Source organism: Felis catus, chromosome X (assembly GCF_018350175.1).
Source record: "Felis catus isolate Fca126 chromosome X, F.catus_Fca126_mat1.0, whole genome shotgun sequence".
Taxonomy (NCBI): Eukaryota; Metazoa; Chordata; class Mammalia; order Carnivora; family Felidae; genus Felis; species Felis catus.
In genome coordinates, this window is record NC_058386.1 from 43740032 (window position 1) to 43763510 (window position 23479).

The 23479-nt window shown below is 37.3% G+C and overlaps 1 protein-coding gene across 1 annotated transcript in view; it reads right to left on the minus strand.

Moving 5' to 3' along the window:
* The window catches only part of DGKK (diacylglycerol kinase kappa), a 162227-nt gene that overhangs the window by 89136 nt on the left and 49612 nt on the right, over positions 1-23479 (minus strand). The window contains exons 2-4 of the mRNA XM_045051059.1: positions 21181-21291; positions 19384-19464; positions 17314-17418 (exon numbers count right to left, since the gene is read on the minus strand). Coding sequence (XP_044906994.1) covers positions 17314-17418; positions 19384-19464; positions 21181-21291 — 297 coding nt within the window. The remainder of the gene's footprint in view (positions 1-17313; positions 17419-19383; positions 19465-21180; positions 21292-23479) is intronic.

Below are 23479 nucleotides of genomic sequence, written 5' to 3' on the forward strand. Positions count from 1 at the left end.
AGATTAATTCTCCAATCAAAAGACATAGGGTATCAGAATGGATGAAAAAACAAGACTCATCTATATCCTTCCACAAGAGACTCATTTTAGACCTAAAGACATCTGCAGGTGTAAGGTAAGGAAATAGAGAATCATCTATCATGCTAATGGACACCAAAAGAAAGCTGAAGTAGTCATACTTATATCAGACAAATTACATTTTAAATGGAAGAGACAAAGAAGGGCATTATATCATAATTAACGGGTCTATCCATCCAGAAGATTTAACAATTTTAAGTATTTATGCCCCTAAAATGAAGCACCCAAATATATAAATCAATTAATAACAAACATAAACTCACGATAATACAATAATAGCAGGGGACTTTAACACCTCACTTACAGCGGTGGACAGATAGTTTAAGCAGAAAATCAACAAGGAGGGGCACCTGGGTGGCTCAGTCAATTAAGCATCCAACTTTGGCTCAGGTCATGATCTCACAGTTTGTGAGTTCAACTCCCACGTTAGGCTCTGTGCTGAGAGATCAGAGCCTGGAGCCTATTTCATATACTGTGTCTCCCTCTCTCCCTTCCCCTCCCCCACTCATGCTCGCTCACTTACTCTCTCTCTCTCTTAAAAATAAATAAACATTGAAACTTGGCAGGCCATAATGGAGTGGCAGGAAATAGTCAATGTGCTGAATAGGAAAAAAAATATGCAGCCAAGAATCCTTTATCCAGCAAGGCTGTCATTCAAAATAGAAGGAGAGATAAAGGCTTCCCCAGACAAACAAAAGCTGAAGTTCATGACCACTAAACCAGTCCTGGAGACTATGAGTGGAACACTACAAAGACTAGAAATGACCAGAAACATCACCATAAGCATGAAACCTACAGATAACACAATGACATTAATCCATATCTTTCAATAATAACTCTGAATGTAAATGGACTAAATGCTCTGATCAAAAGACATAGGGTAACAGAATGGATAAAAAAAATGAGATCCATCTATATGCTGTCTACAAGAGACCCATTTTAGACCTGAGGACACCTTCAGATTGAAAGTGAAGGGATGGAGAACTATCTTTCATGCTACTGGAAGTCAAAAGAAAGCTGGAGTAGCCATACTTATATCAGACAAACTATATTTTAAACTAAAGGCTGTAACAAGAGCTGAAGAAGAGCATTATATAATAATTATGGGGTGTATACATTAAGAAGAGCTACAATTGTAAATGTTTATGCCCCCAATTTGGCACACCCAAATACATAAATCAATTAATCATAAACATAAGCAATCTTATTGAGAGGAATACTGTAATTGCAGGGGACATTAATACTCCACTTACAACAATGGACAGATCATCTAGGCAAAAATTCAATAAAGACACAATGGCCTTGAATGATAAACCGAACCAGATGGACTTGACAGATATACTCAGAACTTTTCATCCAAAAGCAACAGAATACACATTCTTTTGAGTGTACATGGAACATTCCCCATGATAGACCACATATTTGGTCACAAAACAGCCCTCAATAAATATAAAAGAACTGAGATCATACCATGCATATTTTCTGATCACAACAATATGAAACTTGAAATCAATCACAAGAAAAAATTTGGAAAGCATCCAAATGCATGGGTGTTAAAGAACATCCTACTAAATAATGAACTGGGTCAACCAGGCAACTAAAGAAGAAATTTAAAAATATATGGAAACAAATGAAAATGAAGACATGACAGTCCAAATCCTTTGGGATGCAGCAAAGGCAGTCCTAAGAAGAAAATACATTGCAATTCATCCCTATCTTTAGAAACAAGAAAAATCCCAAATACAGAATCTAACAACACACTTAAAGGAACTAGAAGAAAAACATCAAAGAAACCCCAAAAGCAGCAGAAGAAGAGAAATAATAAAGGTTAGAGAAGAAATAAACAATATAGAATAAAAAAACCCAGAACAGATCAATGAATCTAAGAGCTGGCTTAAAAAAAAAAAATAAGCAAAGTTGATAAACTCCTAGCCAGACTACTCAAGAAGAAAAGAGAGAGGACCCAAATAGATAAATCATGAATGAAAGAAGACGGATCACAACCAACCTCACAGAAATGCAAAAAATTATCAGAGAATACTATGAAAATTTTATGCCAACAAACTGGACAACCTGGAAGAAATGGATAAATTCCCAGACACCCACACACTACCAAAACTCAAATGGGAAGAAATAGAAAATTTCAGGAGACCCATAACCAGCAAAGAAATTGAATTAGTTATAAAAAAATCTCCCAACGTATAAAAATCTTGGAGAAGATGACTTCCCAGGGAAATTCTACCAGACATTTGAACAGAGTTAATACCTATCCTTCTCAAGCTGTTCCAAAAACTAGAAGTGGAAGGAAAGCTTCTGGACTCATTCTATGAATCCCGTATTACCTTGATTCCAAACCAGAGAGAAAACCCACTAAAAAGGAGAATTACAGGCCAATATTCCTGATGAACATGGATGCAAAAATTCTCAACAAGGTACTAGGAAATCAAATTCAACAGTATATCAAAATAATTACTCACCATGATCAAGTGGGATTCATTCCTGGGCTGCAGAGCTGGTTCAATATTTGAAAATCAATCAATGGGATACACCACATTAATAAAATGAAAGATAAGAACCATATAACCATGTCAATAGATGCAGAAAAAGCATTTGACAAAATACAGCATCTTTCTTAATAAAAACCCTCAAGAAAGTCGGGATAGAAGGAACATACCTTAACATCAAAAAAATCATATATGAGAAGCCCACAGCTAATACCATCCTCAATTAGGAAAAACTGAGAGCTTTCCCTTGAGATCAGGAACTCAGCAGGGATGTCCACTCTCACCAGTGGTGTTCAACATATTGCTGGAAGTCCTAGCATCAACAATCAGACAAAAAATGAAATAAAATGCATCCAAATTGGCAAAGAAGTCAAACTTCCACTTTTTGCAGATGACATGATAGTCTATATGGAAAACCTGAAAGACTCCACCAAAAAGCTGCTAGAACTGATATATGAATTCAGCAATGTCGCAGAATAAAAAATCAATGTACAGAAATCAATTGCATTTCTATACACCAATAATGAAGCAACAGAAAATCAAGAAATTGATCCAGTATACAATTGCACCAAGAACCATAAAATACCTAGGAATAAACCCAAGCACAGATGTAAAAGATCTGCATAGTGAAAAGTAAAGAAAACTTATGAAGGAAATTTATGGAGACACAAAGAAATGGAAAAATATTCCATGCTCGTGTATTGGTGGCCAAATATTTTTAAAATGTCTATACTACCCAAAGGAATCTACACATTAAAAGCAATCCCAATCAAAAACGCACCAGCATTTTTCTCAAAGCTAAAACAAACAATTGTAAAATTTGTTTGGAACCACAAAAGACCCCAAAGAGCCAAAGTAATATTGAAGAAGAAAACCAAAGCTGGAGGCATTACAGTTCCAGACCTTAGCCTCTACTACAAAGCTGTAATCAACAAGACAGTATGGCATTGGCACAAAAACAGACACATAGACCAATGGAATAGAATAGAGAACCCAGAATTGGACCCACAAATGTATGGCCAACTAATCTTTGCCAAAGCAGGAAACAGCATCCAATGGAAAAAAGATAGTGTCTTTAGCAAATGGTGCTGGAAGAATTGGACAGCAACATGCAGAAGAATAAAACTGGACCACATTCTTACATCATACACAAAAATAAACTCAAAATGGATGAAAGACCTAATTGTGAGACAGGAAACAATTAAAACTCTAGAGGAGAAAACAGGCAACAACCTCTTTGACCTCAGTCGCAGCAATTTCTTTCTCAACACGTCTCTGAAGGCAAGGGAAATAAAAGGAAAAATGAACTATCGGGACCTCATCAAGATAAAAAGCTGCTGCACTGCAAAGGAAACAATCAGCAAAACTAAAAGGCAACCGATGGAATGGGAAAAGATATTTGCAAATGACATATCAGATTAAAGGCTAGTGTCCAAAATCTATAAAGAATTTACCAAACTCAACACCCAAAAACCAAATAATCCAGTGAAGAAATGGGCAGAAGACATGAATAGACACTTTTCCAAAGAAGACATCCAGATGACCAATAGACATCTGAAAAGATGCCCAACATCATTCATCATCAGGGAAATAAAAATCAAAACCACATTGAGACACCACCTCACACCTGTCAGAAAGGCTAACATTAACAACTCAGGAAACAACAGATGTTGGTGAGGATGTGGAGAAATGGGAACCCTCTTGCACTGTTGGTGGGAATACAAACTGTTACCGCTGCTCTGGAAAACAGTGTGGAGGTTCCTCAAAAAATTAAAAATAGAACTACCCTAAGACCCTGAAATAGCACTACTAGGAATTTATCCAAAGGATACAGGAGTTCTGATTCATACGGGTACTTGTACTCCAATGTTTACAGCAATGCTTTCAACAATAGCCGAATTATGGAATGAGCCCAAATTTCCATCAATTGATGAATGGATAAAGACAATGTGGTTTATATTTACAATGGAATACTACTTGGCAGTAAGAAAGAATGAAGTCCTGCCATTTGCAACAATATGGAGGGAACTGGAGGGTACTATGCTAATTAAAATAAGTCAGTCAGAGAAAGATATCATGTTTTCACTCATATATGAAACTTGAGAAAGTTAACAAAGACCATGGGGGAAGAAAAAGGGAAAAATAGTTTCAAACAGAGAGGGAAGCAAACCATAAGAGACTCTTGAATACAGAGAACAAACAGGGTTGATGGGGGTGAGCGGGGGATTGGGGAAATGGGTGATGGGCATTTAGTAGGGCACTTTTTGGGATGAGCACTGACTGTTGTATGTAAGCGATGAATCATGGGAATCTACCCCCAAAACCAAGAGCACACTGCATACAATATATGTTATTTAACTTGACAATAAATTATGTTAAGTAAATAAGTAAGTTAATAACCATTTAAAAAATTAAAAAAAAGAAAATCAACAAAGAAACAATAGTTTTAAATGACACACTGGACCAGATAGACTTAACAGATATAGTCAGAATTCTTTTTGAGTACACATGGACTATTCTCAAGATTACATCACTTACTGGGTCACAAACCAGACTGCAACAAGTACAAAAACATTGAGATCATACCATACATGTTTTCAGACCACAATGCTATTAATATTGAAGTCATCTACTAGAAAAAAAATTGGAAAGACCAAAAATACATGGAAATTAAAGAATATCCTACTAAAGATTGAATGGGTTAACCAGGAAATCACAGAAGAAATAAAAAAAGTACATGGAAGCAAATGAAAATGAAAACATGACAGAGCAAAACCTTTGGGATGCAGCAAAGGCGGTCCTAAAAGGGAAGTATATTGCAGTACAGGTCTACCTCAAGAAGCAAGAAAAGTCCCAAATATACAAACCTTACACTTTAAAATTTTTTTTCAACGTTTTTTATTTATTTTTGGAACAGAGAGAAACAGAGCATGAATGGGGGAGGGGCAGAGAGAGGGAGACACAGAGTCGGAAACAGGCTCCAGGCTCCGAGCCATCAGCCCAGAGCCTGACGCGGGGCTCGAACTCACGGACCACGAGATCGTGACCTGGCTGAAGTCGGACGCCCAACCGACTGCGCCACCCAGGCGCCCCACAAACCTTACACTTTAATGAGCTACAAAAGGAACAGCAAATAAAGCCAAAAGTCAGTAGAAGAAGGGAAATAATAAAGATTAGAGCAGAAATAAACCATATAGAAAAAAAAACACACAGTAGAACAGATCAATGAAACTAAGATCTGGTTCATTGAAAGAATTAACAAAATTGATAACTCTCTAGCCAGAATTATCAAAAGGAAAAAGATAAATGACACAAATAAAATCATGAATGAAAGAGGAGAGATCAAAGCTAACATCACAGAAATACAAACAATTAAAAGAGAATATTAGGGAAAATTATATGCCAACAATTTGGGCAATCTGGAAGAAATGAAAAAATTCCTAGAAACATACAAACTATCAAAACAGAAACAGAAAGATATAGAAAATATGAGCAGACCCCTGTCCAGCAAAGAAATTGAATCATTAATTAAAAAAAATCTCCCAACAAACAAAAGTCCTGGGTCTGATGGCTTCCCAGGGGAATTTTGCCAGGAATACTACTTGGCAATGAGAAAGAATGAAATCTGGCCATTTGCAGCAACGTGGATGGAACTGGACGGTATTATGCTAACTGAAACAAGCCAGGCAGAGAAAGACAGATACCATATGTTTTCACTCATATGTGGATCTTGAGAAACTTAACAGAAGACCATGGGGGGGGAGGGGGAGGGGGGGAAAAGTTACAGAGAGGGAGGGAGGCAAACCATAAGGGACTCTTAAGGACTGAGAGCAAACTAAGTGTAGATGGGGGGTGGGGGAGAGGGGAAAGTCGGTGATGGGCAGGGATGATGGCACTTGTTGGGATAAGCACTGGGTGTTTTATGGAAACCAATTTGACAATAAATTATATTTTAAAAAAAGTTAATACGTTCTTCTCAAACTGTTCCAAAAAACAGAAATTGAAGGAAACTTCCAAGCTCATTCTATAAGGTTAGCATTACCTTGATTCCAAGACCTTGATTCCAGACAAAGACCTCACTAAAAAGGGGAATTACAGGCCAATATCCCTGATGAACATAGATGCAAAAATTCTCAATAAGATACTAGCAAATCAAATCCAATAGTACATTAAAAGAATGATTCACCATGATCAAGTGGGATTTATTCCTGAAATGCAGGGTGGTTCAATATTTGCAAATAAATCAACATGATACACCACATTAATAAAAGAAAGGATAACAACCACATGATCCTCTCAATAGATGCATTAAAAGCATGTGACAAAGTACAGCATTCATTCTTGATAAAAAAACTCTCAACAAAGTAGATATAGATGCAACATACCTCAACATCATAAAGGCCATATACAAAAGACCTATAACTAATATCATACTCAATAGGAAAAACTGACAGCTTTTCCTCTATGGTCAAGAACAAGACAGGGATGTTCACTTTTATCATTACTATTTAACATTGTAGTGGAAGTCTTAGCTTCAGCAATCAGGCAAAAAAAAAAAAAAGAAATAAAAGGCATCCAATTAGGCAAGGAAGAAGTCAAATTTTCACTATTTGTAGACGATATGATACTCCATGTAGAAAACCTGAAAGGGGGAACCTGGTGGCTCCATCAGTTAAGTGTCCAACTCTTCGTTTTGACTCAGGTCATGATCTCACAGTTTGTAAGATCCAGCCCTGAACTGGGTTCAGTGCTGACAGTGTGGAGCCTACTTGGGATTCTCTCTCCTCTCTCTAGCCCCTCTCTCCACTCATTCTCTCTCTTTTTCTCAAAAGAAATAATAAATAAATTTTTTGAAAAGAAAAGGAAACCTGAAAGACTCCATCAAAAATTTGCTAGAACTAATACTTGAATTTAGCAAAGTTTCAGGATATAAAATCAACATATAGAAGTCTGTTGCATTTCTATACCCCAATAATGAAGCGGAAAAAAAAAAAGAAATCAAGGAATTGATCCCATTTACACTTACACCAAAAACCATAAGATACCTAGGAATAACCTTAACCAAAGAGGTAAAAGATCTGTACTCTAAAAACTATAGAACAGTTATGAAAGAAATTGAAGAGGACACAAAGAAATGGGAAAATATTCCATGCTCATGGATTGGAAGAACAAACATTGTTAAAATGTCTATACTCCCTGAAGCAATCTACACATTTAATGCAATCCCTATCAAAATACCACCAGCATTTTTCACAAAACTAGAAAAAACAATCTAAAATTTGTATGGAACCACAAAAGACCCCGACTAGCCACAGAAATCCTGAAAAAGAAAAGCAAAGTGGGAGGCATCATGATTCCAGACTTCAGGCTATATTATAAAGCTGTAGTCATCAAGACAGTATGGTATGGGCAAAACACAGACACATAGATCAATGGAACAGAATAGAAAAGCCAAACACGGACCCATAAGTATATGGTCAACTAATTTTCCACAAAGTAGGAAGGAATATCCAATGAAAAAAAAAAAGACATTCTTTTCAACAAATGATGTTGGGAAAACTGGACAGGAACATGCAAAAGAATGAAACTGGACTACTTTCTTACACCATACCAAAAATAAATTCAAAATGGATTAAATACCTAAATGTGAGATAGGAAACCACCAAAATCCAAGAGAAGAGCACAGGCAGCAACTCTTTGACCTTGGTTAGAGCAAGTTCTTACTAAGCAAGAGAAACAAAACCAAAAAGAAACTATTGGAACTTCATCAAAATAAAAAGCTGCACAGTGAAGGAAATAATCAACAAAACTAAAAGGCAACCTATGGAATGGGAGAAGATATTTGCAAATTACATATCTGAAAAGGATTAATATACAAAATGTGTAAGAACTTATCAAACTCAACACTCAAAAAACAAATAACCCAGTTAAGAAATGGGCAGAAGACACAGACACTTTTCCAAAGAAGACACCCAGATTGCCAACAGACACATGAAAAGATGCTCCGCATCACTCATCATAAGGGAAATACAAATCAAAAGCATGATGAAATACCACCACACACCTGTCAGAATGGCTAAAATCAACAACACAAGTAACAACAGGTGTTGGTGAGGATGCTGAGAAAGAGGAACACTTTTGCACTGTTGGTGGGAATGCAAACTGGTGCAGCCACTCTGGATAACAGTATGAAGGTTCCTCAAAATGTTAAAAATAGAACTACCCTACAACCCAGCAATTGAACTAATAGGTATTTACCCAAAGACTACAAAAATACAGATTCAAAGAGGGTACATGCCCCCTGATATTTATAGCAGCATTATCAACAGTAGCCAAACTATTGAAAGTGTGCAAGTGTCCATAGAGTGATGATATAATATATATATATAATTTCCCTATATATATATATATATATATATATATATAATATATAACACACACACACACACATATATATATATATATATATATATATATATATATATATATAATGGAATATTATTTAGCCATCAAAGATAATGAAATCTTGCTATTTTCAATGATGTGGATGGACCTAGAGGGTATTATGCTAACCAAAATAAACTAATCAAAGAAAGACAAATACTATATGATTTCACTCGTGTAGAATTTAGGAAACAATACAGATGAGCATGTGGGAAGGGAAAAAAAAAAGAGAGAGGGAAATAAATCCTAAGAGACTTTTAACTACAGAGAACAAATTGAGAGTTGATTGAGGGAGGTGAGGGGGGGGGAATGGGCTAAATAGGTGATGGGAATTAAGGTGGGCACTCATTATGATGAACACTGGGTGTTATATGTAAGTGATGAATCACTAAATTCTTCTCCTGAAATCAATATTACACTATATGTTAACTAACTAGAATTTAAGTAAAAATTTGGGGAAAAATAAAAAATAAAAAAAGTGTACTGTTTAGTTTCCATATATACATGAATTTGCCCATTTTATTGCTGTTATTTATCTCATTCCATTATGGTCAGAAGAGATACTTGGAGTGATTTCTATTTTCTTTTTTTTTAAATTGAGAGACAGAGTGTGTGGAAGTGAGTGGGAAAGGGGCAGAAGGAGGGAGGGAGAGAGGGAGAGAGAGAGAGAGAGAGAGAAGAATCTTAAGCAGTTTCCACACCCAGCATGGACCCCTATGCGGGGCTCAATCTTACAACTGTAAGATGATGACATAAGCTGAAATCAAGAGTCATTTAACCGACAGCCACCCAGATGCCACTGATTTCTATTTTCTTAAACTTGTTAAGACTTGTTTTGTGACACAATTTGTTACTATCCTGGAGAATGTTCCATGCACCCTTGAGAAAAATGTGTCTTGCTGCTGTTGGGTGAAAATTTCTGTATATGTCAGTTAGGTCCATTGGGTCAATAGTGTTATACAAGTCAACTGTTTATTAATTTTCTGTCTTCAGGCTTTATACATTATTGTAAGTACAGTATTGATGTTCCCTATAATTATTGTATTGATGTCAATTTCTGCTTTCAGATCTGTCATTATTTGCTTCATCTATTTAGGTACTCTGATGCTGGGTACATATATTTTTATAACTGTATTTTTCTGTTGAATTGACCTTTTTATCATTATATAATGCCCTTCTTTGTCTCTAGAAACAGTTTTAGACTTAAAGTATAGTTTGTCTGATATAAGAATATAAGTATATCATATAGACATATGATATAAGTACCTCTGATTTCTTTTGATTGCCATTTGCATGAAAAATATTTTTTAGTCTGTTCCCTTTCAGCCCATAATTTCTTCAATTCTAAAGTGAGTCTTGTAGACAGTGTTATTTCTGGATCTTATTTTTTTTTTTTTTTGCATTCAGGTACTCCATGTCTTTTTTAAGTTTTAATTTAAATTCCAGTTAGTTAATATACAGATTAATATTAGTTTAAGAAGTACAGGTCAGTAATTCAACACTTCCCTACAGCATTCAGGTCTCATCACAAGTGCACTCCTTAATCCCCATCACCTATTTAGCCCATCACCCCCATCCACCTCCCCTCTGGTAATGATTAGTTTGTTCTCTTTAGTTAGGAATGTGTTTCTTAGTTTCTCTCTCTCTCTTTTTCCCCTATGCTCATTTGTTTTGTTTCTGAAATTCTACATATAAGTGAGATCATATGGCATTTTTCTTTCTTTGACTGACCTATGGGGAAAACTGCACTGTTGATGGGAATGAAAAATGGTGCAGCCACTCTGGAAACCAGTATGGCAGTTGCTTGAAAGCTTAAAAATAGAAGTACCCTATGATCTAGTGATTGCACTCCTAGGTATTTACCTAAAGGATACAAAAATTACAGATTCAAAGGGGTACATGCACCCCATGTTTATAGTAGCATTATCTACAATAGCCAAAATTTTAAAACAGCCCGAGTGTATGTCAACTAATGAATGGATATACATATATACACACACACACACACACACAATGGAATATTACTCAGCCATAGAAAAAAATGAAATCTTGCAATTTGCAATGGCATGGTGGAGCTAGAGAGTATTACAGTCCATATCTTTTGATTGATGACTTTAATCTATTTACACTTAAAGTAATTGTTGGTGAAGACTATTACCACTCTGATATTTGTTTTACATATGTATTTCAGTTGTTTTGACTCTGTTTTCTTTTCTTGTCTTTTTTTATTGTTTGATGATTATTTTTTTGCAGAGATTTGTTTTGGTTTTCTTCTCTATCTTTTATGTATCTATCATAGGTGTTTTTTGGGGGGAGGCAGCTCAAGACTTGTATAAAATATCTCATAGTTATAACATTCTATTTTAAGTTGTTAACAATTTAGCTTCAATAGCACACAAAAATATTACACTGTTACTCCCCCCACCAAACACATATACTTTGTGTTCTTATAGACAGAGTTTGCTTATTTTTATGTTATGTATGTATCCATTAACAAATTTTTACCTACTAACTTTTATTTTAAGGTTATAAGAAATTTATCCACTACATAAATTAACACATTAATTGCCATTGTTATATTGATCCTTCTACAGATATATATTTTCATTGACTTGTGAGATTTATGCTTTCATAAGCATTCATATTGTTTAGTGTGTTTTTATTTCAATTTGAAGAACTCCTCTAAGCATTTCTTGTACCCATCTTTAAGGCAGGTCTAGTGGTGACAAACTCCCTCAGTTTTTGTTTGGGAAAGACTTTACCTCTCCTTCATTTGAAAGGATAATTTTACCAGGTATAGTATTCTTGTATGTAAATTTTTTTTTGTTTCAGCACTTTGATTACATCATCTCACTCTTTCCTGGTGGGGAAGATATATATGAAAAAAACTGCTTATAGTCCTATTAGGGCTCCCTTATATGTAATAGGTTACTTTTCTCTTGCTGCCTTCAAAATTCTCTTTGTTCTCGACTTTTAACAATTTGATTATGTCTTGGTGTAGTCTTCTTTGTGAAGAGATCTTGTGTGAGGTCTTTTGAGCAGCAATGGAGCTGGAGTCCAGGATGTGCGTACGGCTGCAGGAGTGGAGGTTGTGATTCTGGTTGTGGGGGGGATCAAGATGCAAGATGCATGAACTTGTATTTCCAACTTTCTCCCAAGATTTGGGGAGTTTTCAACCATTATTTCTTTAAATAGCTTTCTGCCCCTTTCTCTTTTTTTCTTGGATTCCCATAATGCATATATTTGTTTGCTTTTATCCATGCTTTTTCATTATTTTTTTCTCTTCTGACTGGTTTCAAATGACCTGTTTGCAGATTCTTTCTTTTGCTTGATCAAGTCTGCTGTTAAAGCTCCCTGCTTCATTTTTCATTTCATTTATTGTATTATTCAGCTCAAAAATTTGGCTCTTTTTTAATGATTTCTTTTGTTGAGGTTCTCATTTTGTTCATGTATTATTTTCCTGGTTTCACTGAATGATCCATCTGTGCTCTCTTGGAGCTCACTGAACTTCCTTAAAACAATTACTTTGACTTCTCTTTCAGGAAATTCATAGATCTTTATTTCTTTGATGTCAATTACCGGAAAACTATTGTTAATTCTTTGGTTGTGCTCTGTTTTCTTTGTTTTTTTGTTTTTTTGTTTTTTTTTGTTTTTTTGTATTTTTGGTACCATTGCATTGATGTCTGCACATTTGATGGAGCAGTCACCTCTTTCAGACTTTACAGATTCTCTTTGGGGATAAAGACTTATCTATAGGTGGGTGTAAGGATATCAATTTGGGTTGGATATGGCGGCTCTGGTTTCAAGGTGTGCAGCAGCAGTTCCTGCTTTAGGAAGGGCACAGCAGCAAAGTTTCAGTGGAGCTCCATCAGCTGAGGCCAGTGTTGGTCAAGGCTGTGGGATTCCACAATGGTGGTAAGAGCTGTTGTGCTCCTTGGTGGTAAAGGCTCCTTGGTTATCCTGTTCTCCTTTTTCTCTACAAAGGAAGTCATTGCCAAGAAGATCCCTATTATTGTTGAGTTCAGTGTGTGGGCACACATGTGTCTGTAGGTGCCTGAATCAGGGTCACAAACACATTTTCTGTGGCAATGGTGTTGATGTCTGGGCTGTGGGCACCTGCAGAGTGGCCATGGCACTGGGGTTGGAGTTCAGGGTCATCCAGAAAAACTGGTATTATGGACTGGGGCATAGGTGTATTTATCATGATGCCCTGGTGTGTGTGGCATGGATATGTGCTGAGCAGCCATGGAGCTGGAGTCCAGGATGTGCGTACGGCTGCAGGAGTGGAAGTTGTGATTCTGGTTGTGGGGGGGATCAAGATGCAGTGTTGGCAGCTTAGTGGGGTGCATGCAGTGGCACTTCCCCAGTGTAGGCACAGTGGTAGCAGCTTTTTCAGGGACATTAATGCAATAGCTCTCTTGGGGAGCATCACAGCAGCATGGGCTCCAGGTAACTGATTGTTTTAGCATCAATAAAGTCTGTAGAGCAACTCCATGGTGGAAGTTGCATGTGTCCACAGCACTGATGAGGACTGTTGGAATCCTCCTGCTCTCCTTTTCCCTTATGGAGGGAAGTCAGACTAAGGGGATTCTTTTTGGCCCCAAGCTCTGCCAGACTGGAGGCTGGGGCAATGCATGTAAATAACTAGCTATGCCTTTCTACATGGTCATTCTGTCTCTGTGCTCCATAGAGTTTCTACACCTTCTTTATTGTATTCTGGAGCTCTTTCAGAGCTATTCTAGCTAGGATGTACCTCTTTATTTGTTGTTCTTGAAGTTTTTGTGGGAGAGAGGATGAGCATTGGGACCTCCTAATCCACAATCTTTCTGATGTCACTATGAAAAATTAATTTTTTATACAACATTCTCAGAAGCAGTTCCTTAAATAGTTTGCTTTAAATGCTTCTAGTAACAGGAAGGTTTCTACCACAAGGGGCAGCAGATGCCATTCTTGTAGCACAAACTGAAATGTTAGAAAGTTATTCTACTAGACCAAAGACTAGAAAAATGTTCTAACATTTAGACCTTTAACAACTGAATGGACTCTTTTGTAAGAATCTTAGTTCCCCATCTTTGGAAGCATTCAAATAAAGGCTGCATGACTTGATCTAAAGATGCTTTAAAATCTAGAATCTGGAGTCTAGATGACTCTTAAGGTCCATTCCCATTCCCATAGTCAATGGGTCCATGACAAGTCATTAGAAAAAGCTAACCTTTTAACCTAGTCTTTTAAGCAATTGCTTATTTCTAATTTTCTCCTTTCTATTCTTTCTTAAGTCTCCCAGACTCAAACCTTTTATCTGCCTATCACTTTTCTCTCTGCTTTGCCTCTTTCATACATTTAGATTTTCCCCACCTCCATCTCAGCATCTACAATTTGTCTTCCCTTTTTATCTTCATTCTGGGGCTTAACTTTGTCTTGTCTGAATTAATCTATAGCTTCATCTATGATCTTCTGTCCTCTGGTCTTTCCTTCATCTAATCCAGCTTGTACTTCTAAAATATCCTTTTGATAAACTCTCTTCTCTTTCCAATCCGTCTTTAAACTGAACTTTGATCATATTCCAACTCTTCCCTACTCTTTATTCTGGCATTGATAATCCTCTACAATCAACTTCAGGCAACCTCTCCAGACACTTCTTAAACTCACTTTCCCAAACTCTTCTGGTTAAATGGAGTCCCCCTTTTACTCTGTTACAAAAAGTTTCTGTTTTTCTGTTACTCACCTTTTGCTTATACCAATTCCCCTGTTTAGGACTTACCCTTACCCCTAGTTCCCTGTCACCAATAAAACCCCATTCATCTTTCAAGGTCAGTCTTAAATCTGTCCTCTATTATCTCAGGAAACTTCAGCCCATACTTATCTCTTTCTCTCCTGAACTCTTATACTACTTTACTGTCTGTTTCATTCTTCTCGCAATCATGCACTGTCTTGTAACATCTCTGAAAACTATTATTTATCATGAGTACTGTCATTTAACTGTTTCTTTTGTGTATCTTGTCTTCCCAACTACCTAAAACGCTCACTGTGGCTGGGAGCCAGTCACACCTTTTTTTTTTTTTAATTTTTTTAACGTTTTATTTATTTTTGAGACAGAGAGAGAGAGAGAGAGAGCATGAACGGGGGAGGGGCAGAGAGAGAGGGAGACACCGAATCGGAAGCAGGCTCCAGGCTCTGGGCCATTAGCCCAGAGCCCGACGCGGGGCTCGAACCCACGAACCGCGAGATCGTGACCTGAGCTGAAGTCGGAGGCCCAACCGACTGAGCCACCCAGGCGCCCCAACACACCTTTTCGATCCTCTATGGAACAGAACTGAGCACCTGCTAAGGGCATATTCCTTAATGTGTACTATTTTGTAGTAAGTTATCCAGTTACTTTATACTGACTTTAATAGACCACTAAGTCTATAATTAATCTTCTTCACCCTATATCAGGCATTGCTGGTGACAGAGACTAAAAGAGACCATTAGAGATAAGGTACATATGGGAGAAAGCATATTTGACTTTTTAAGCCTCATGCAAGATGAATTGCTAAGATGCTCATGATGAGACATTTCACTATCAGCTAAAAGTGTTCCTTAATAGATTTAGGTCCCTGGAGCAGCTTCACAGAAGTTGTGATTGCAACCTGAAACTCACAATTCTTCCAAGAGAGTAAACAGGTATATTATTTTTTTTTCCTTTCTGGTTTGTGCTGGGTAGTCAATACCTAGATGTTTAATTCAACTAAATCAGGAATAGCACATCAATGCTCTGATGGCTTTCTCTAGAAGCATTTGCATTTCTAGACTAATAAGTAAAATTATACTATATAACCTTTTATGCCAAATTGAAAGTGTGTATTTCATGAGAAATGCTACAGTTTGGATAGAGATAAACCACAGGAAGGAAAGGGATTGACCCACAGGGATGATGATGGAAGAGGAGCATGGAAATCACAACTTTTTGTGGCTACCACTAATTCTATGCCATAGTGGGCTCAATTGGAGTGGAGGGGGAGGAATGGGATGAAATCCTCTATCAGGAAAGGAAGAAGAAAATAACAAAGGAGTAAAACAATGAGAGTAATTAATATAAAGACCATCATCAGATTCTAATCAAGAATCTCTCAATTATGCATAGACAATGTGAGCCTGGGAGAGGCCTTACAGATATGTGGAGAGATACCTAGGCCCAAGTTCAGTCAACTTATCATGTATTAATAGCCATGTGTAGCAATGAAAATCAGTGTTTAAGAGCCAGAGGAGTCATAGGGAAATGAGGACACATGGTTTTCTCCATGGCATTATTTTTACTTATAAAACCCATTATTACCATTGGTCCATCCCAAATGCCCATAAAAATCCTCTATCTTTTGCTAGTTAATTAAAATATCAGCTTCTTTTGCTTTAGGATGAACTATATATCATTCTCTTTCTAAACCCTGGCTCTGAGATTACCCTCAGATTCATTTATTCACTTAAAAAATATTTATTGAGCCTCTACTATGTGCCACACACTGATACAAGGAAACAAATGACAAAAATCCCTCCCCTTTTGAAACTTCTAACTATTGTAGGTCTTCAGAGGAGTGGAACGAGGGCATAGCCCAGAGTTTGAATGGAATACCATTTGTTGCAGGGAGCAGTGGCCAGAGGTTTGGTATTAATAATAAGAAGAATTCTGCTAATCTTTGGAGAGGACTGCTCCTTGCTCTTCCTCCTACATTAGCATAGGGTTTAAGGACATAGGTTTTAGAATCACACAGCCTGGGTCCAAATCCTGCTTTTTCTACTGAATAGTTATTTCATCTTTGTCTATTTTTTTCTCTTTTGTAAGCCTGAGTTTCATTAGCTGTTATTGTAGTCACTCAGCAGACCCAGGTCAAAACTGCTGATTACAGCTTTGCTAACATAAGAACATTGAGGTTAGCTGCTTACATACATCTTGAATGACTCATCCATTGGGCATATAGTGACATCTACATATCAAATGGATGTGTAAAGAGGAAGGCACTTGTTGGGATGAGCATTGGGTGTTGTATGTAAGCCAATTTGACAATAAATTATATTCATTAAAAAAAGAGGTATCTAAACCACATACTTACCATGGTTTGAGTCTAAGTGAATTATTCCTATTTATAAATAGTTCTAAACAAGTTTCCTAATAACATCCATCTATAATTCCTGACCAGATGGTCTCTCTACTTCCATTTTCTATTTCCCTTTTTGAAAGGTGGCTTAACTAATACAACCAATTAAACATTTACTTCTGAGAGTTGTGTGAGTTCTCTACTATTTTTCTTACCTTGCGAATTTCTCCCTGTTGAACGGTTTTTATGACATTGATCCATTCTTCCATGTCTTTCCGGTTGGGTGCAGCCAGGGTAACTTTTCGTTGTGGTGTGATCACCTAAACAAAAAGTCACATTATTAGCTGGTTCACATTCTACAAGTTTGCCCCCAAACAGAGCCTGTGAACTCTCTAAGGAACTAGGCAGGACTATCAACCACAACCCAAGCCACTTCTTAAATGTAAGAAAAATTCTCAGATACCTACCCCAAATAATAATAATGGTAATAGTAATAAATAACACTTTAATGGCACTTACTATGTGCCAGTTACTGTTCTATTACACTTTATGTATACTATTTATTTCAATCTTCATTAAAACTCCATGATATGGGCATTATTATTTTTCTCATTTCATAGTCAGGAAAGCTAAGGCAAAGAAAGTTTAATGACTTGCTTAGGGCCACCTAGTAGTTAGAAAGCTGACCTAGAATTAAAATCTAGATTGTTTGGCTCCAGAATATATACTCTTAAGTACTAAGCCATGCACCATCTATTACTCCAGAGAGGTTGCCTGAAAATCCTACTCACTGATGCTCTATCTACTTAAAAAATGGTAAAAATGGTATACACTTCAGCAGGGTGTACCTCTTTCTGTTTGAGGAGAGAGTAAAAATAGTGAGGAATCTAAAAATCCAGTTTCTCTCTTGCTTATGGTCAAGCCAACCTGAAGAGAATTTTACCATTATTTCTCTTAATCCTGGTTGGTGTAAGAACCCCAGCAGGAATAATGAGAAAGCTATGCTGAGGGTCTAACAGAGGTAGACCATAGTCAGGACTTGGTTTTTTGCCAGAAGGTAGGAGGGACACAGATGGCTATAGCATCAGTGATTGCTTCAGTAACCCTACTTGTCTTTAATACAAGCCTCCCAAATCTTGGAACTAGTGCTCACAATGCCAACAAGCAATTGTTTTTTCTCCTTTTGCATGTAGCACAGCATGATTCTGTGATAGATGGGAATAGAATCTAGTGGGAACTGTGATGATGCCACTCATTTGGTCCAAACCCACTCTTGTGTGGGGCTGGTGAACAGTGCCTCTGTGTTTTAATTAGGCTAAGGGACATCCTAGTCCTTGGGATTTCTTTGTAGAATAAAAATGAAAAACATTAGCCTGTATGCTCATCACCCAAAGGTTGAGCTTTTTGGGACTGGGCCAACAGAACTCTTAACTTTACCCTAGGTCAGTGTGATGTAATAAGAGAGAAATGATAGTAGGGTCTCCCTCTTATAGCCTATTGCTTTCCTTTCAAAAGATTATGAAGTGTGGACCAGCGATAGAAGTAGAGGTATTGGGCCTGTAGCTCTTTAGTCTGCTAAGTACTGCTCTCCTGAAGGGGAACCCCAGTCTCCATAACCCATCACTGAGGCTGGAAGAAGACAGTTCTGGGAGGAGGTGGGTAGGAGAATTCCTGGGCCAATGGGCTTGCTATTTTTCAGTGAGATTTCTGGTCTGGATTCACTTGAATAAGCAAAGACTTATGACATTTCAGCAGTGCCAAACCCTTGAATGCATCCATAGAAAATCCTCTGCTTTCTTTGAGGTGCTCTTATCAGTAATCTCAGCACAAGGTAGTTTTCACTTTGGATTTAGGTTATTATCTATCAGATCAAAGGAGAGAGCGTCATGTAGTTTGATTTTCCTGATATGTTATACAACATATTAGCGGTCTCTTGAAAGCCTCTCAATGATACTCTTCTAAATCACCTTCACCAGGAGGATTGATTTTTTTCATAATAGTCACTTCCCCACCACCCAGAAGTCAGTTCAGATTTATACCAGGCTGGTATTAGAGAATAGGGACATCACTTTTCCCCCCTATCAGTGGGCTGGTAGAAAACATTTACATGAATAATTTTCAGCACTCATTTGCAATGGTTACGTTAAGTGGATTCCCATATACACTTTAAGATCAAAGGAGACTTGGGAAACCTGAACTCCAAAGAGACAACACATGGGTATGGCAACCCCTTTTCCCAGCTAGCTCACACCTCTACCCATTGAGTCATTTCCAATGTTACTTACACAAAAGCTATGGAAAAGATTTCTACAGCTGCTTTCTGCCAAGGCGACCTGAGACAGATCAATTGTTTCAAAACGTGCAAACTAGGAAGATATAAGAGGGAGAAGGAAAAGAATCATCTGGTTAATAATGTCAACAGACACTAAAAGGTAAACACACACACACACACACACACACACACAAATAGGCATTTTTAGCAGCCATGAACCAATCATATCTCTGGCTTCAGCGCTGGGATTTATTTAGCATCATGATTTTTTGTTGATATATCATGTGACAAACAAAAACCGAACCAAACTAAAGCAAAACACAACACTTCCTAAAACTCTTATGTGGATTTACAGGAAGGCTTAGGTGGTTCAGAATTATTCAAAACTAAGGTTTTATGCTGGAGAAGATAAAGGGATATGGTTTCACTAAGGGCCTAGTGGAGCAGATACAAGTTATTAGTTCCTATTTTATCAGCTGGCAACCTCTGACTTTGTTGCTAGTCCTATCCAGTTTGAGGCCTGCATCTCCTTATAAACTGGTTCTAATAGGTAACATCCAGCCAGCAGCAAGGATAGCAGCACTAGGAATACAGATAGGGCTGGCTTCACTGGTATGCATCTTATGCATTCATACAGGGCACCATGTTCAGCAGGGCCCTGCACTTGGTTTAATGTTCTGCTATTGCAATCTTGACATTTTTAATAATTTTATCCTTGAGTGTGTATTTTGTAAATGAAGTCCAGTGGGACAATGGCTCATGGACATGAGCAGGGGAGATATGCACAATCTGCATGTCCACCCCATGCCTTGTCACTCCATTTGCATTCATGATGCCCGTGAGCATACAATTCCAGTGGACTCATGATGTGTAAGAGTTCAGTAAGACTCAAAGCAAATATAAGGTAAGCATGCTGTACCTATGATTGAGGACTTAAGGGAACTGTTAGCCCTGAGAGTCCACAATTTCTGTAGAGACCAGGACTTGCTTCAAATACAGAAAAAGGCAATAGTGTTCTAAGAAACATGAACAACCAAGGAACCCTATTGTGTTCTTTCTTACTTATGTTACTTCCCTGTATTAGCCAATAATTTATGTTGAAAATGATAACATTGAAGGAAAGAAAGGGTAGCCCATAGTTCCTTTTCCTTTTAGTCAGGGCATTGGTAGAATGTGTAAATATCAAGATGTGAAATAAAAACAGTTGAGCTGGTTTTGTATACTGTTAAGAACAAAATATATATGTGTGTGTATGAGCTACTAAATACAACTTATATAATTTTTGTGTTTTTTCATATCAATTAAATGCTTTTATATTTGTTTTTATAACTGACATTGTACAATGTGCAGATGAATGGCAAAAATACTCATACTTTAACATTTTATTTTTTCTTTACCTAGAATGACATTGAACAACAAATAAAAGATGCCATGACAAATCATTGCATTATATTTTTGTATCTTTAATGACATTTTTTCCTTGATTTTTAAATAAGGGGCCCTGCATTTTCATTTTGTACGAAGACCCACAAATTATGTAGTTGGTTCTGAGTGTAGAAGCTAACTGAGGAATCTGTAAAAGGGAAGGGAAAGAGGAAGGGGAAAGGAAAGAAAAGTATCCCCCCATTTGGCCCAAAAGAACAAGTTAAAAGAAAAATAGATTTCAACTTCTACCTTGATATTTGCCAACATGTCTTTACCTATTAGCCTATTTCTCCACACAAACATTTCCTGAAATCCCCACCCATTAACCCAAATGACAAAATTCTATAGATATTCTATAGAATAAATATTCTATATATTCTCTTACGGCGGGATGGTGTGCAAAACAGAGTCTTTGTCCTCGAACCAGAAAATATCTAAGCTTCCATCTCTTGAAGGAATTACAGTTCTTCAACAGAGGTCCTTCCTTCAGTATTTTCTGAAAAATAGAAGCATAAGGTTGAGTAGTTAGATGAATTTGCAAGACCATATAATTTGTCCTCTCAGTTAAGAATATCAGACATCTGGAAGGCTCTATCTCTGTCACATATCTGAGGAATGGCCTGAGGGACAGACAAAAATACAAGGAAATTAATTCAGTCTGAAAAGGAATTGGTTATCTTTGGATATCACATTAAGATTATATAGGCTCTAAGTTCCTTGAGATATATGGCCCAAGAACCAAGGAGAACATCTCCACTGGTGGTCAGGGATAGGGATGAGCGACATGAACACAAAAATAAGAACAACATTCCTGGGCACCTGGGTGGCTCAGTCGGTTGAGTACCTGACTCTTGGTTTTGGCTCAGGTCATGATCTCAGAATTCATAGGTTCGAGTCCTGTGTCAGGCTCTGCACTGACAGCATGGAGCCTGCTTGGGATTCTCTGTATACCTCCCTCTCTCTGTCCCTCCCTCCACTTACTCTCTATCTCTCTCTCACACACACACACAAAATAAATAAGTCGGGGCACCTGGGTGGCTCAGTTGATTGAGTGTCCAACTTCGGCTCAGATCATGATCTCACAGCTCAGGTCATGATCTCACAGTTCATGAGTTTCAGCCGTGCATCGAGCTCTGTACTACCACTCAGAGCCTGGAGCTTGCTTCAGATTCTGTGTCTCCCTCTCTCTCTGCTCCTCCCCCACTTGCGCTCTGTCTCTACCTCTCAAAAATAAATAAACATTAAAAATTTAAAAAATAAATAAGTAAAATTTAAAAAAAAGAACATTCCTAGGACAGAACAATTAATAGGCAAAAAGGCAGATTTTCTTGGAAGTCTCCACATTGTAACTCTATACTGTTCTATCAGCTTTAGAACGTTTCTTTTAGAATATTAAGCTGGATCATATCCCTTCCCTGCTCACAAAACTCCAATAGTTTCCTAAAATTTTAAGAACTAAATCCAAAGTATTTATCATGTATTCAAAGGATTCATGATCTGGTAAGAAAGGACAAAAAGGCACCAAAAAGTAAATACCTTCTGATTATTTTCTTTATGTACTTCAAGTCTGGTCACTGCTTTTTCACTTCCTTATTTAACAGACGGACTCTAACCAAGCATTGAGTCTATTTACCATTTTTACCTCAAGAAAGTTTAGAGTTACATTTATGGGATACAAACCAACATAAAAGTTTGCCATTTGGGAGAAGTATTCACATCCACCAAGCTGGAACCAAACCCATACTGAATGGACAAAGAGCCAGACTTAGTTTAAGTCACCAAATCAAGGCTCTACCATGAACTCCATCCATAATCTAAATTAGAATTCACCACTGAGTGGTTGTGTAAGTGTTTTGTTTGGCCCACCTAGTGTTTTTGTTTTTGTTTTTTGTTTGTTTTTTAATTACTTTATTTATGTATTTATTTATGTATTTATTTATTATTTGAGAGAGAGAGCATGGGGGAGAAGGGCAGAGGGGGAGAGAGAAAATCTTAAGCAGGCTCCATGCTCAGTGTAGAGTCTAACACTCTACAAGGTTGTGGGGCTCAATCCCACAACCTTGGGATCATGACCTGAGCTGAAATCAAGAGTCGGATGGTCAGCCGACTGAGCCACCCAGGTGCCCCAGTTGATAATATTTAAAATGCAGAATATTTCATATAAAAATTAAGGTTTCCTATTTCTTAAAAAACCCCAGAACATCTGGTAACAGTGTGGACCTATATTCTTACATAGCAACAATCTGGTGGAACAGAGTAGCAGCTGCTCCCTTCAGATTGGGGTGTCTGACTCCAACAGGCATTTGAGTTTGGGACCCTGATCTAAGCAATACTTTGCTACTCCCATTCTCCCAAATATACACACATCTATTACACTCTCTGTCCAATTCTTTAAGCTACAAGGTAGTACTAGTAGAGAGAACCTCTGTCAATTATAAAATAAGTTCATGAACAAAGTTTACCTGAATCCTCTTGATAACTTATGAGAGTTTCAAGATTATTGTAATACTTTCGAGATGCTTACAAAAGAATGGTGCCAAGGAGGCAAGACAAAGAGAACAACAAGATGTTGTGGGAAGGGGAAATGTGTCAGGGAGAGGGAGAAATTATATTTAAATTGTTGACACTGAATCATCAATTGAGAAAACAACTCCTCTCTTTTTTTAATGTTCATTTATCTTCCA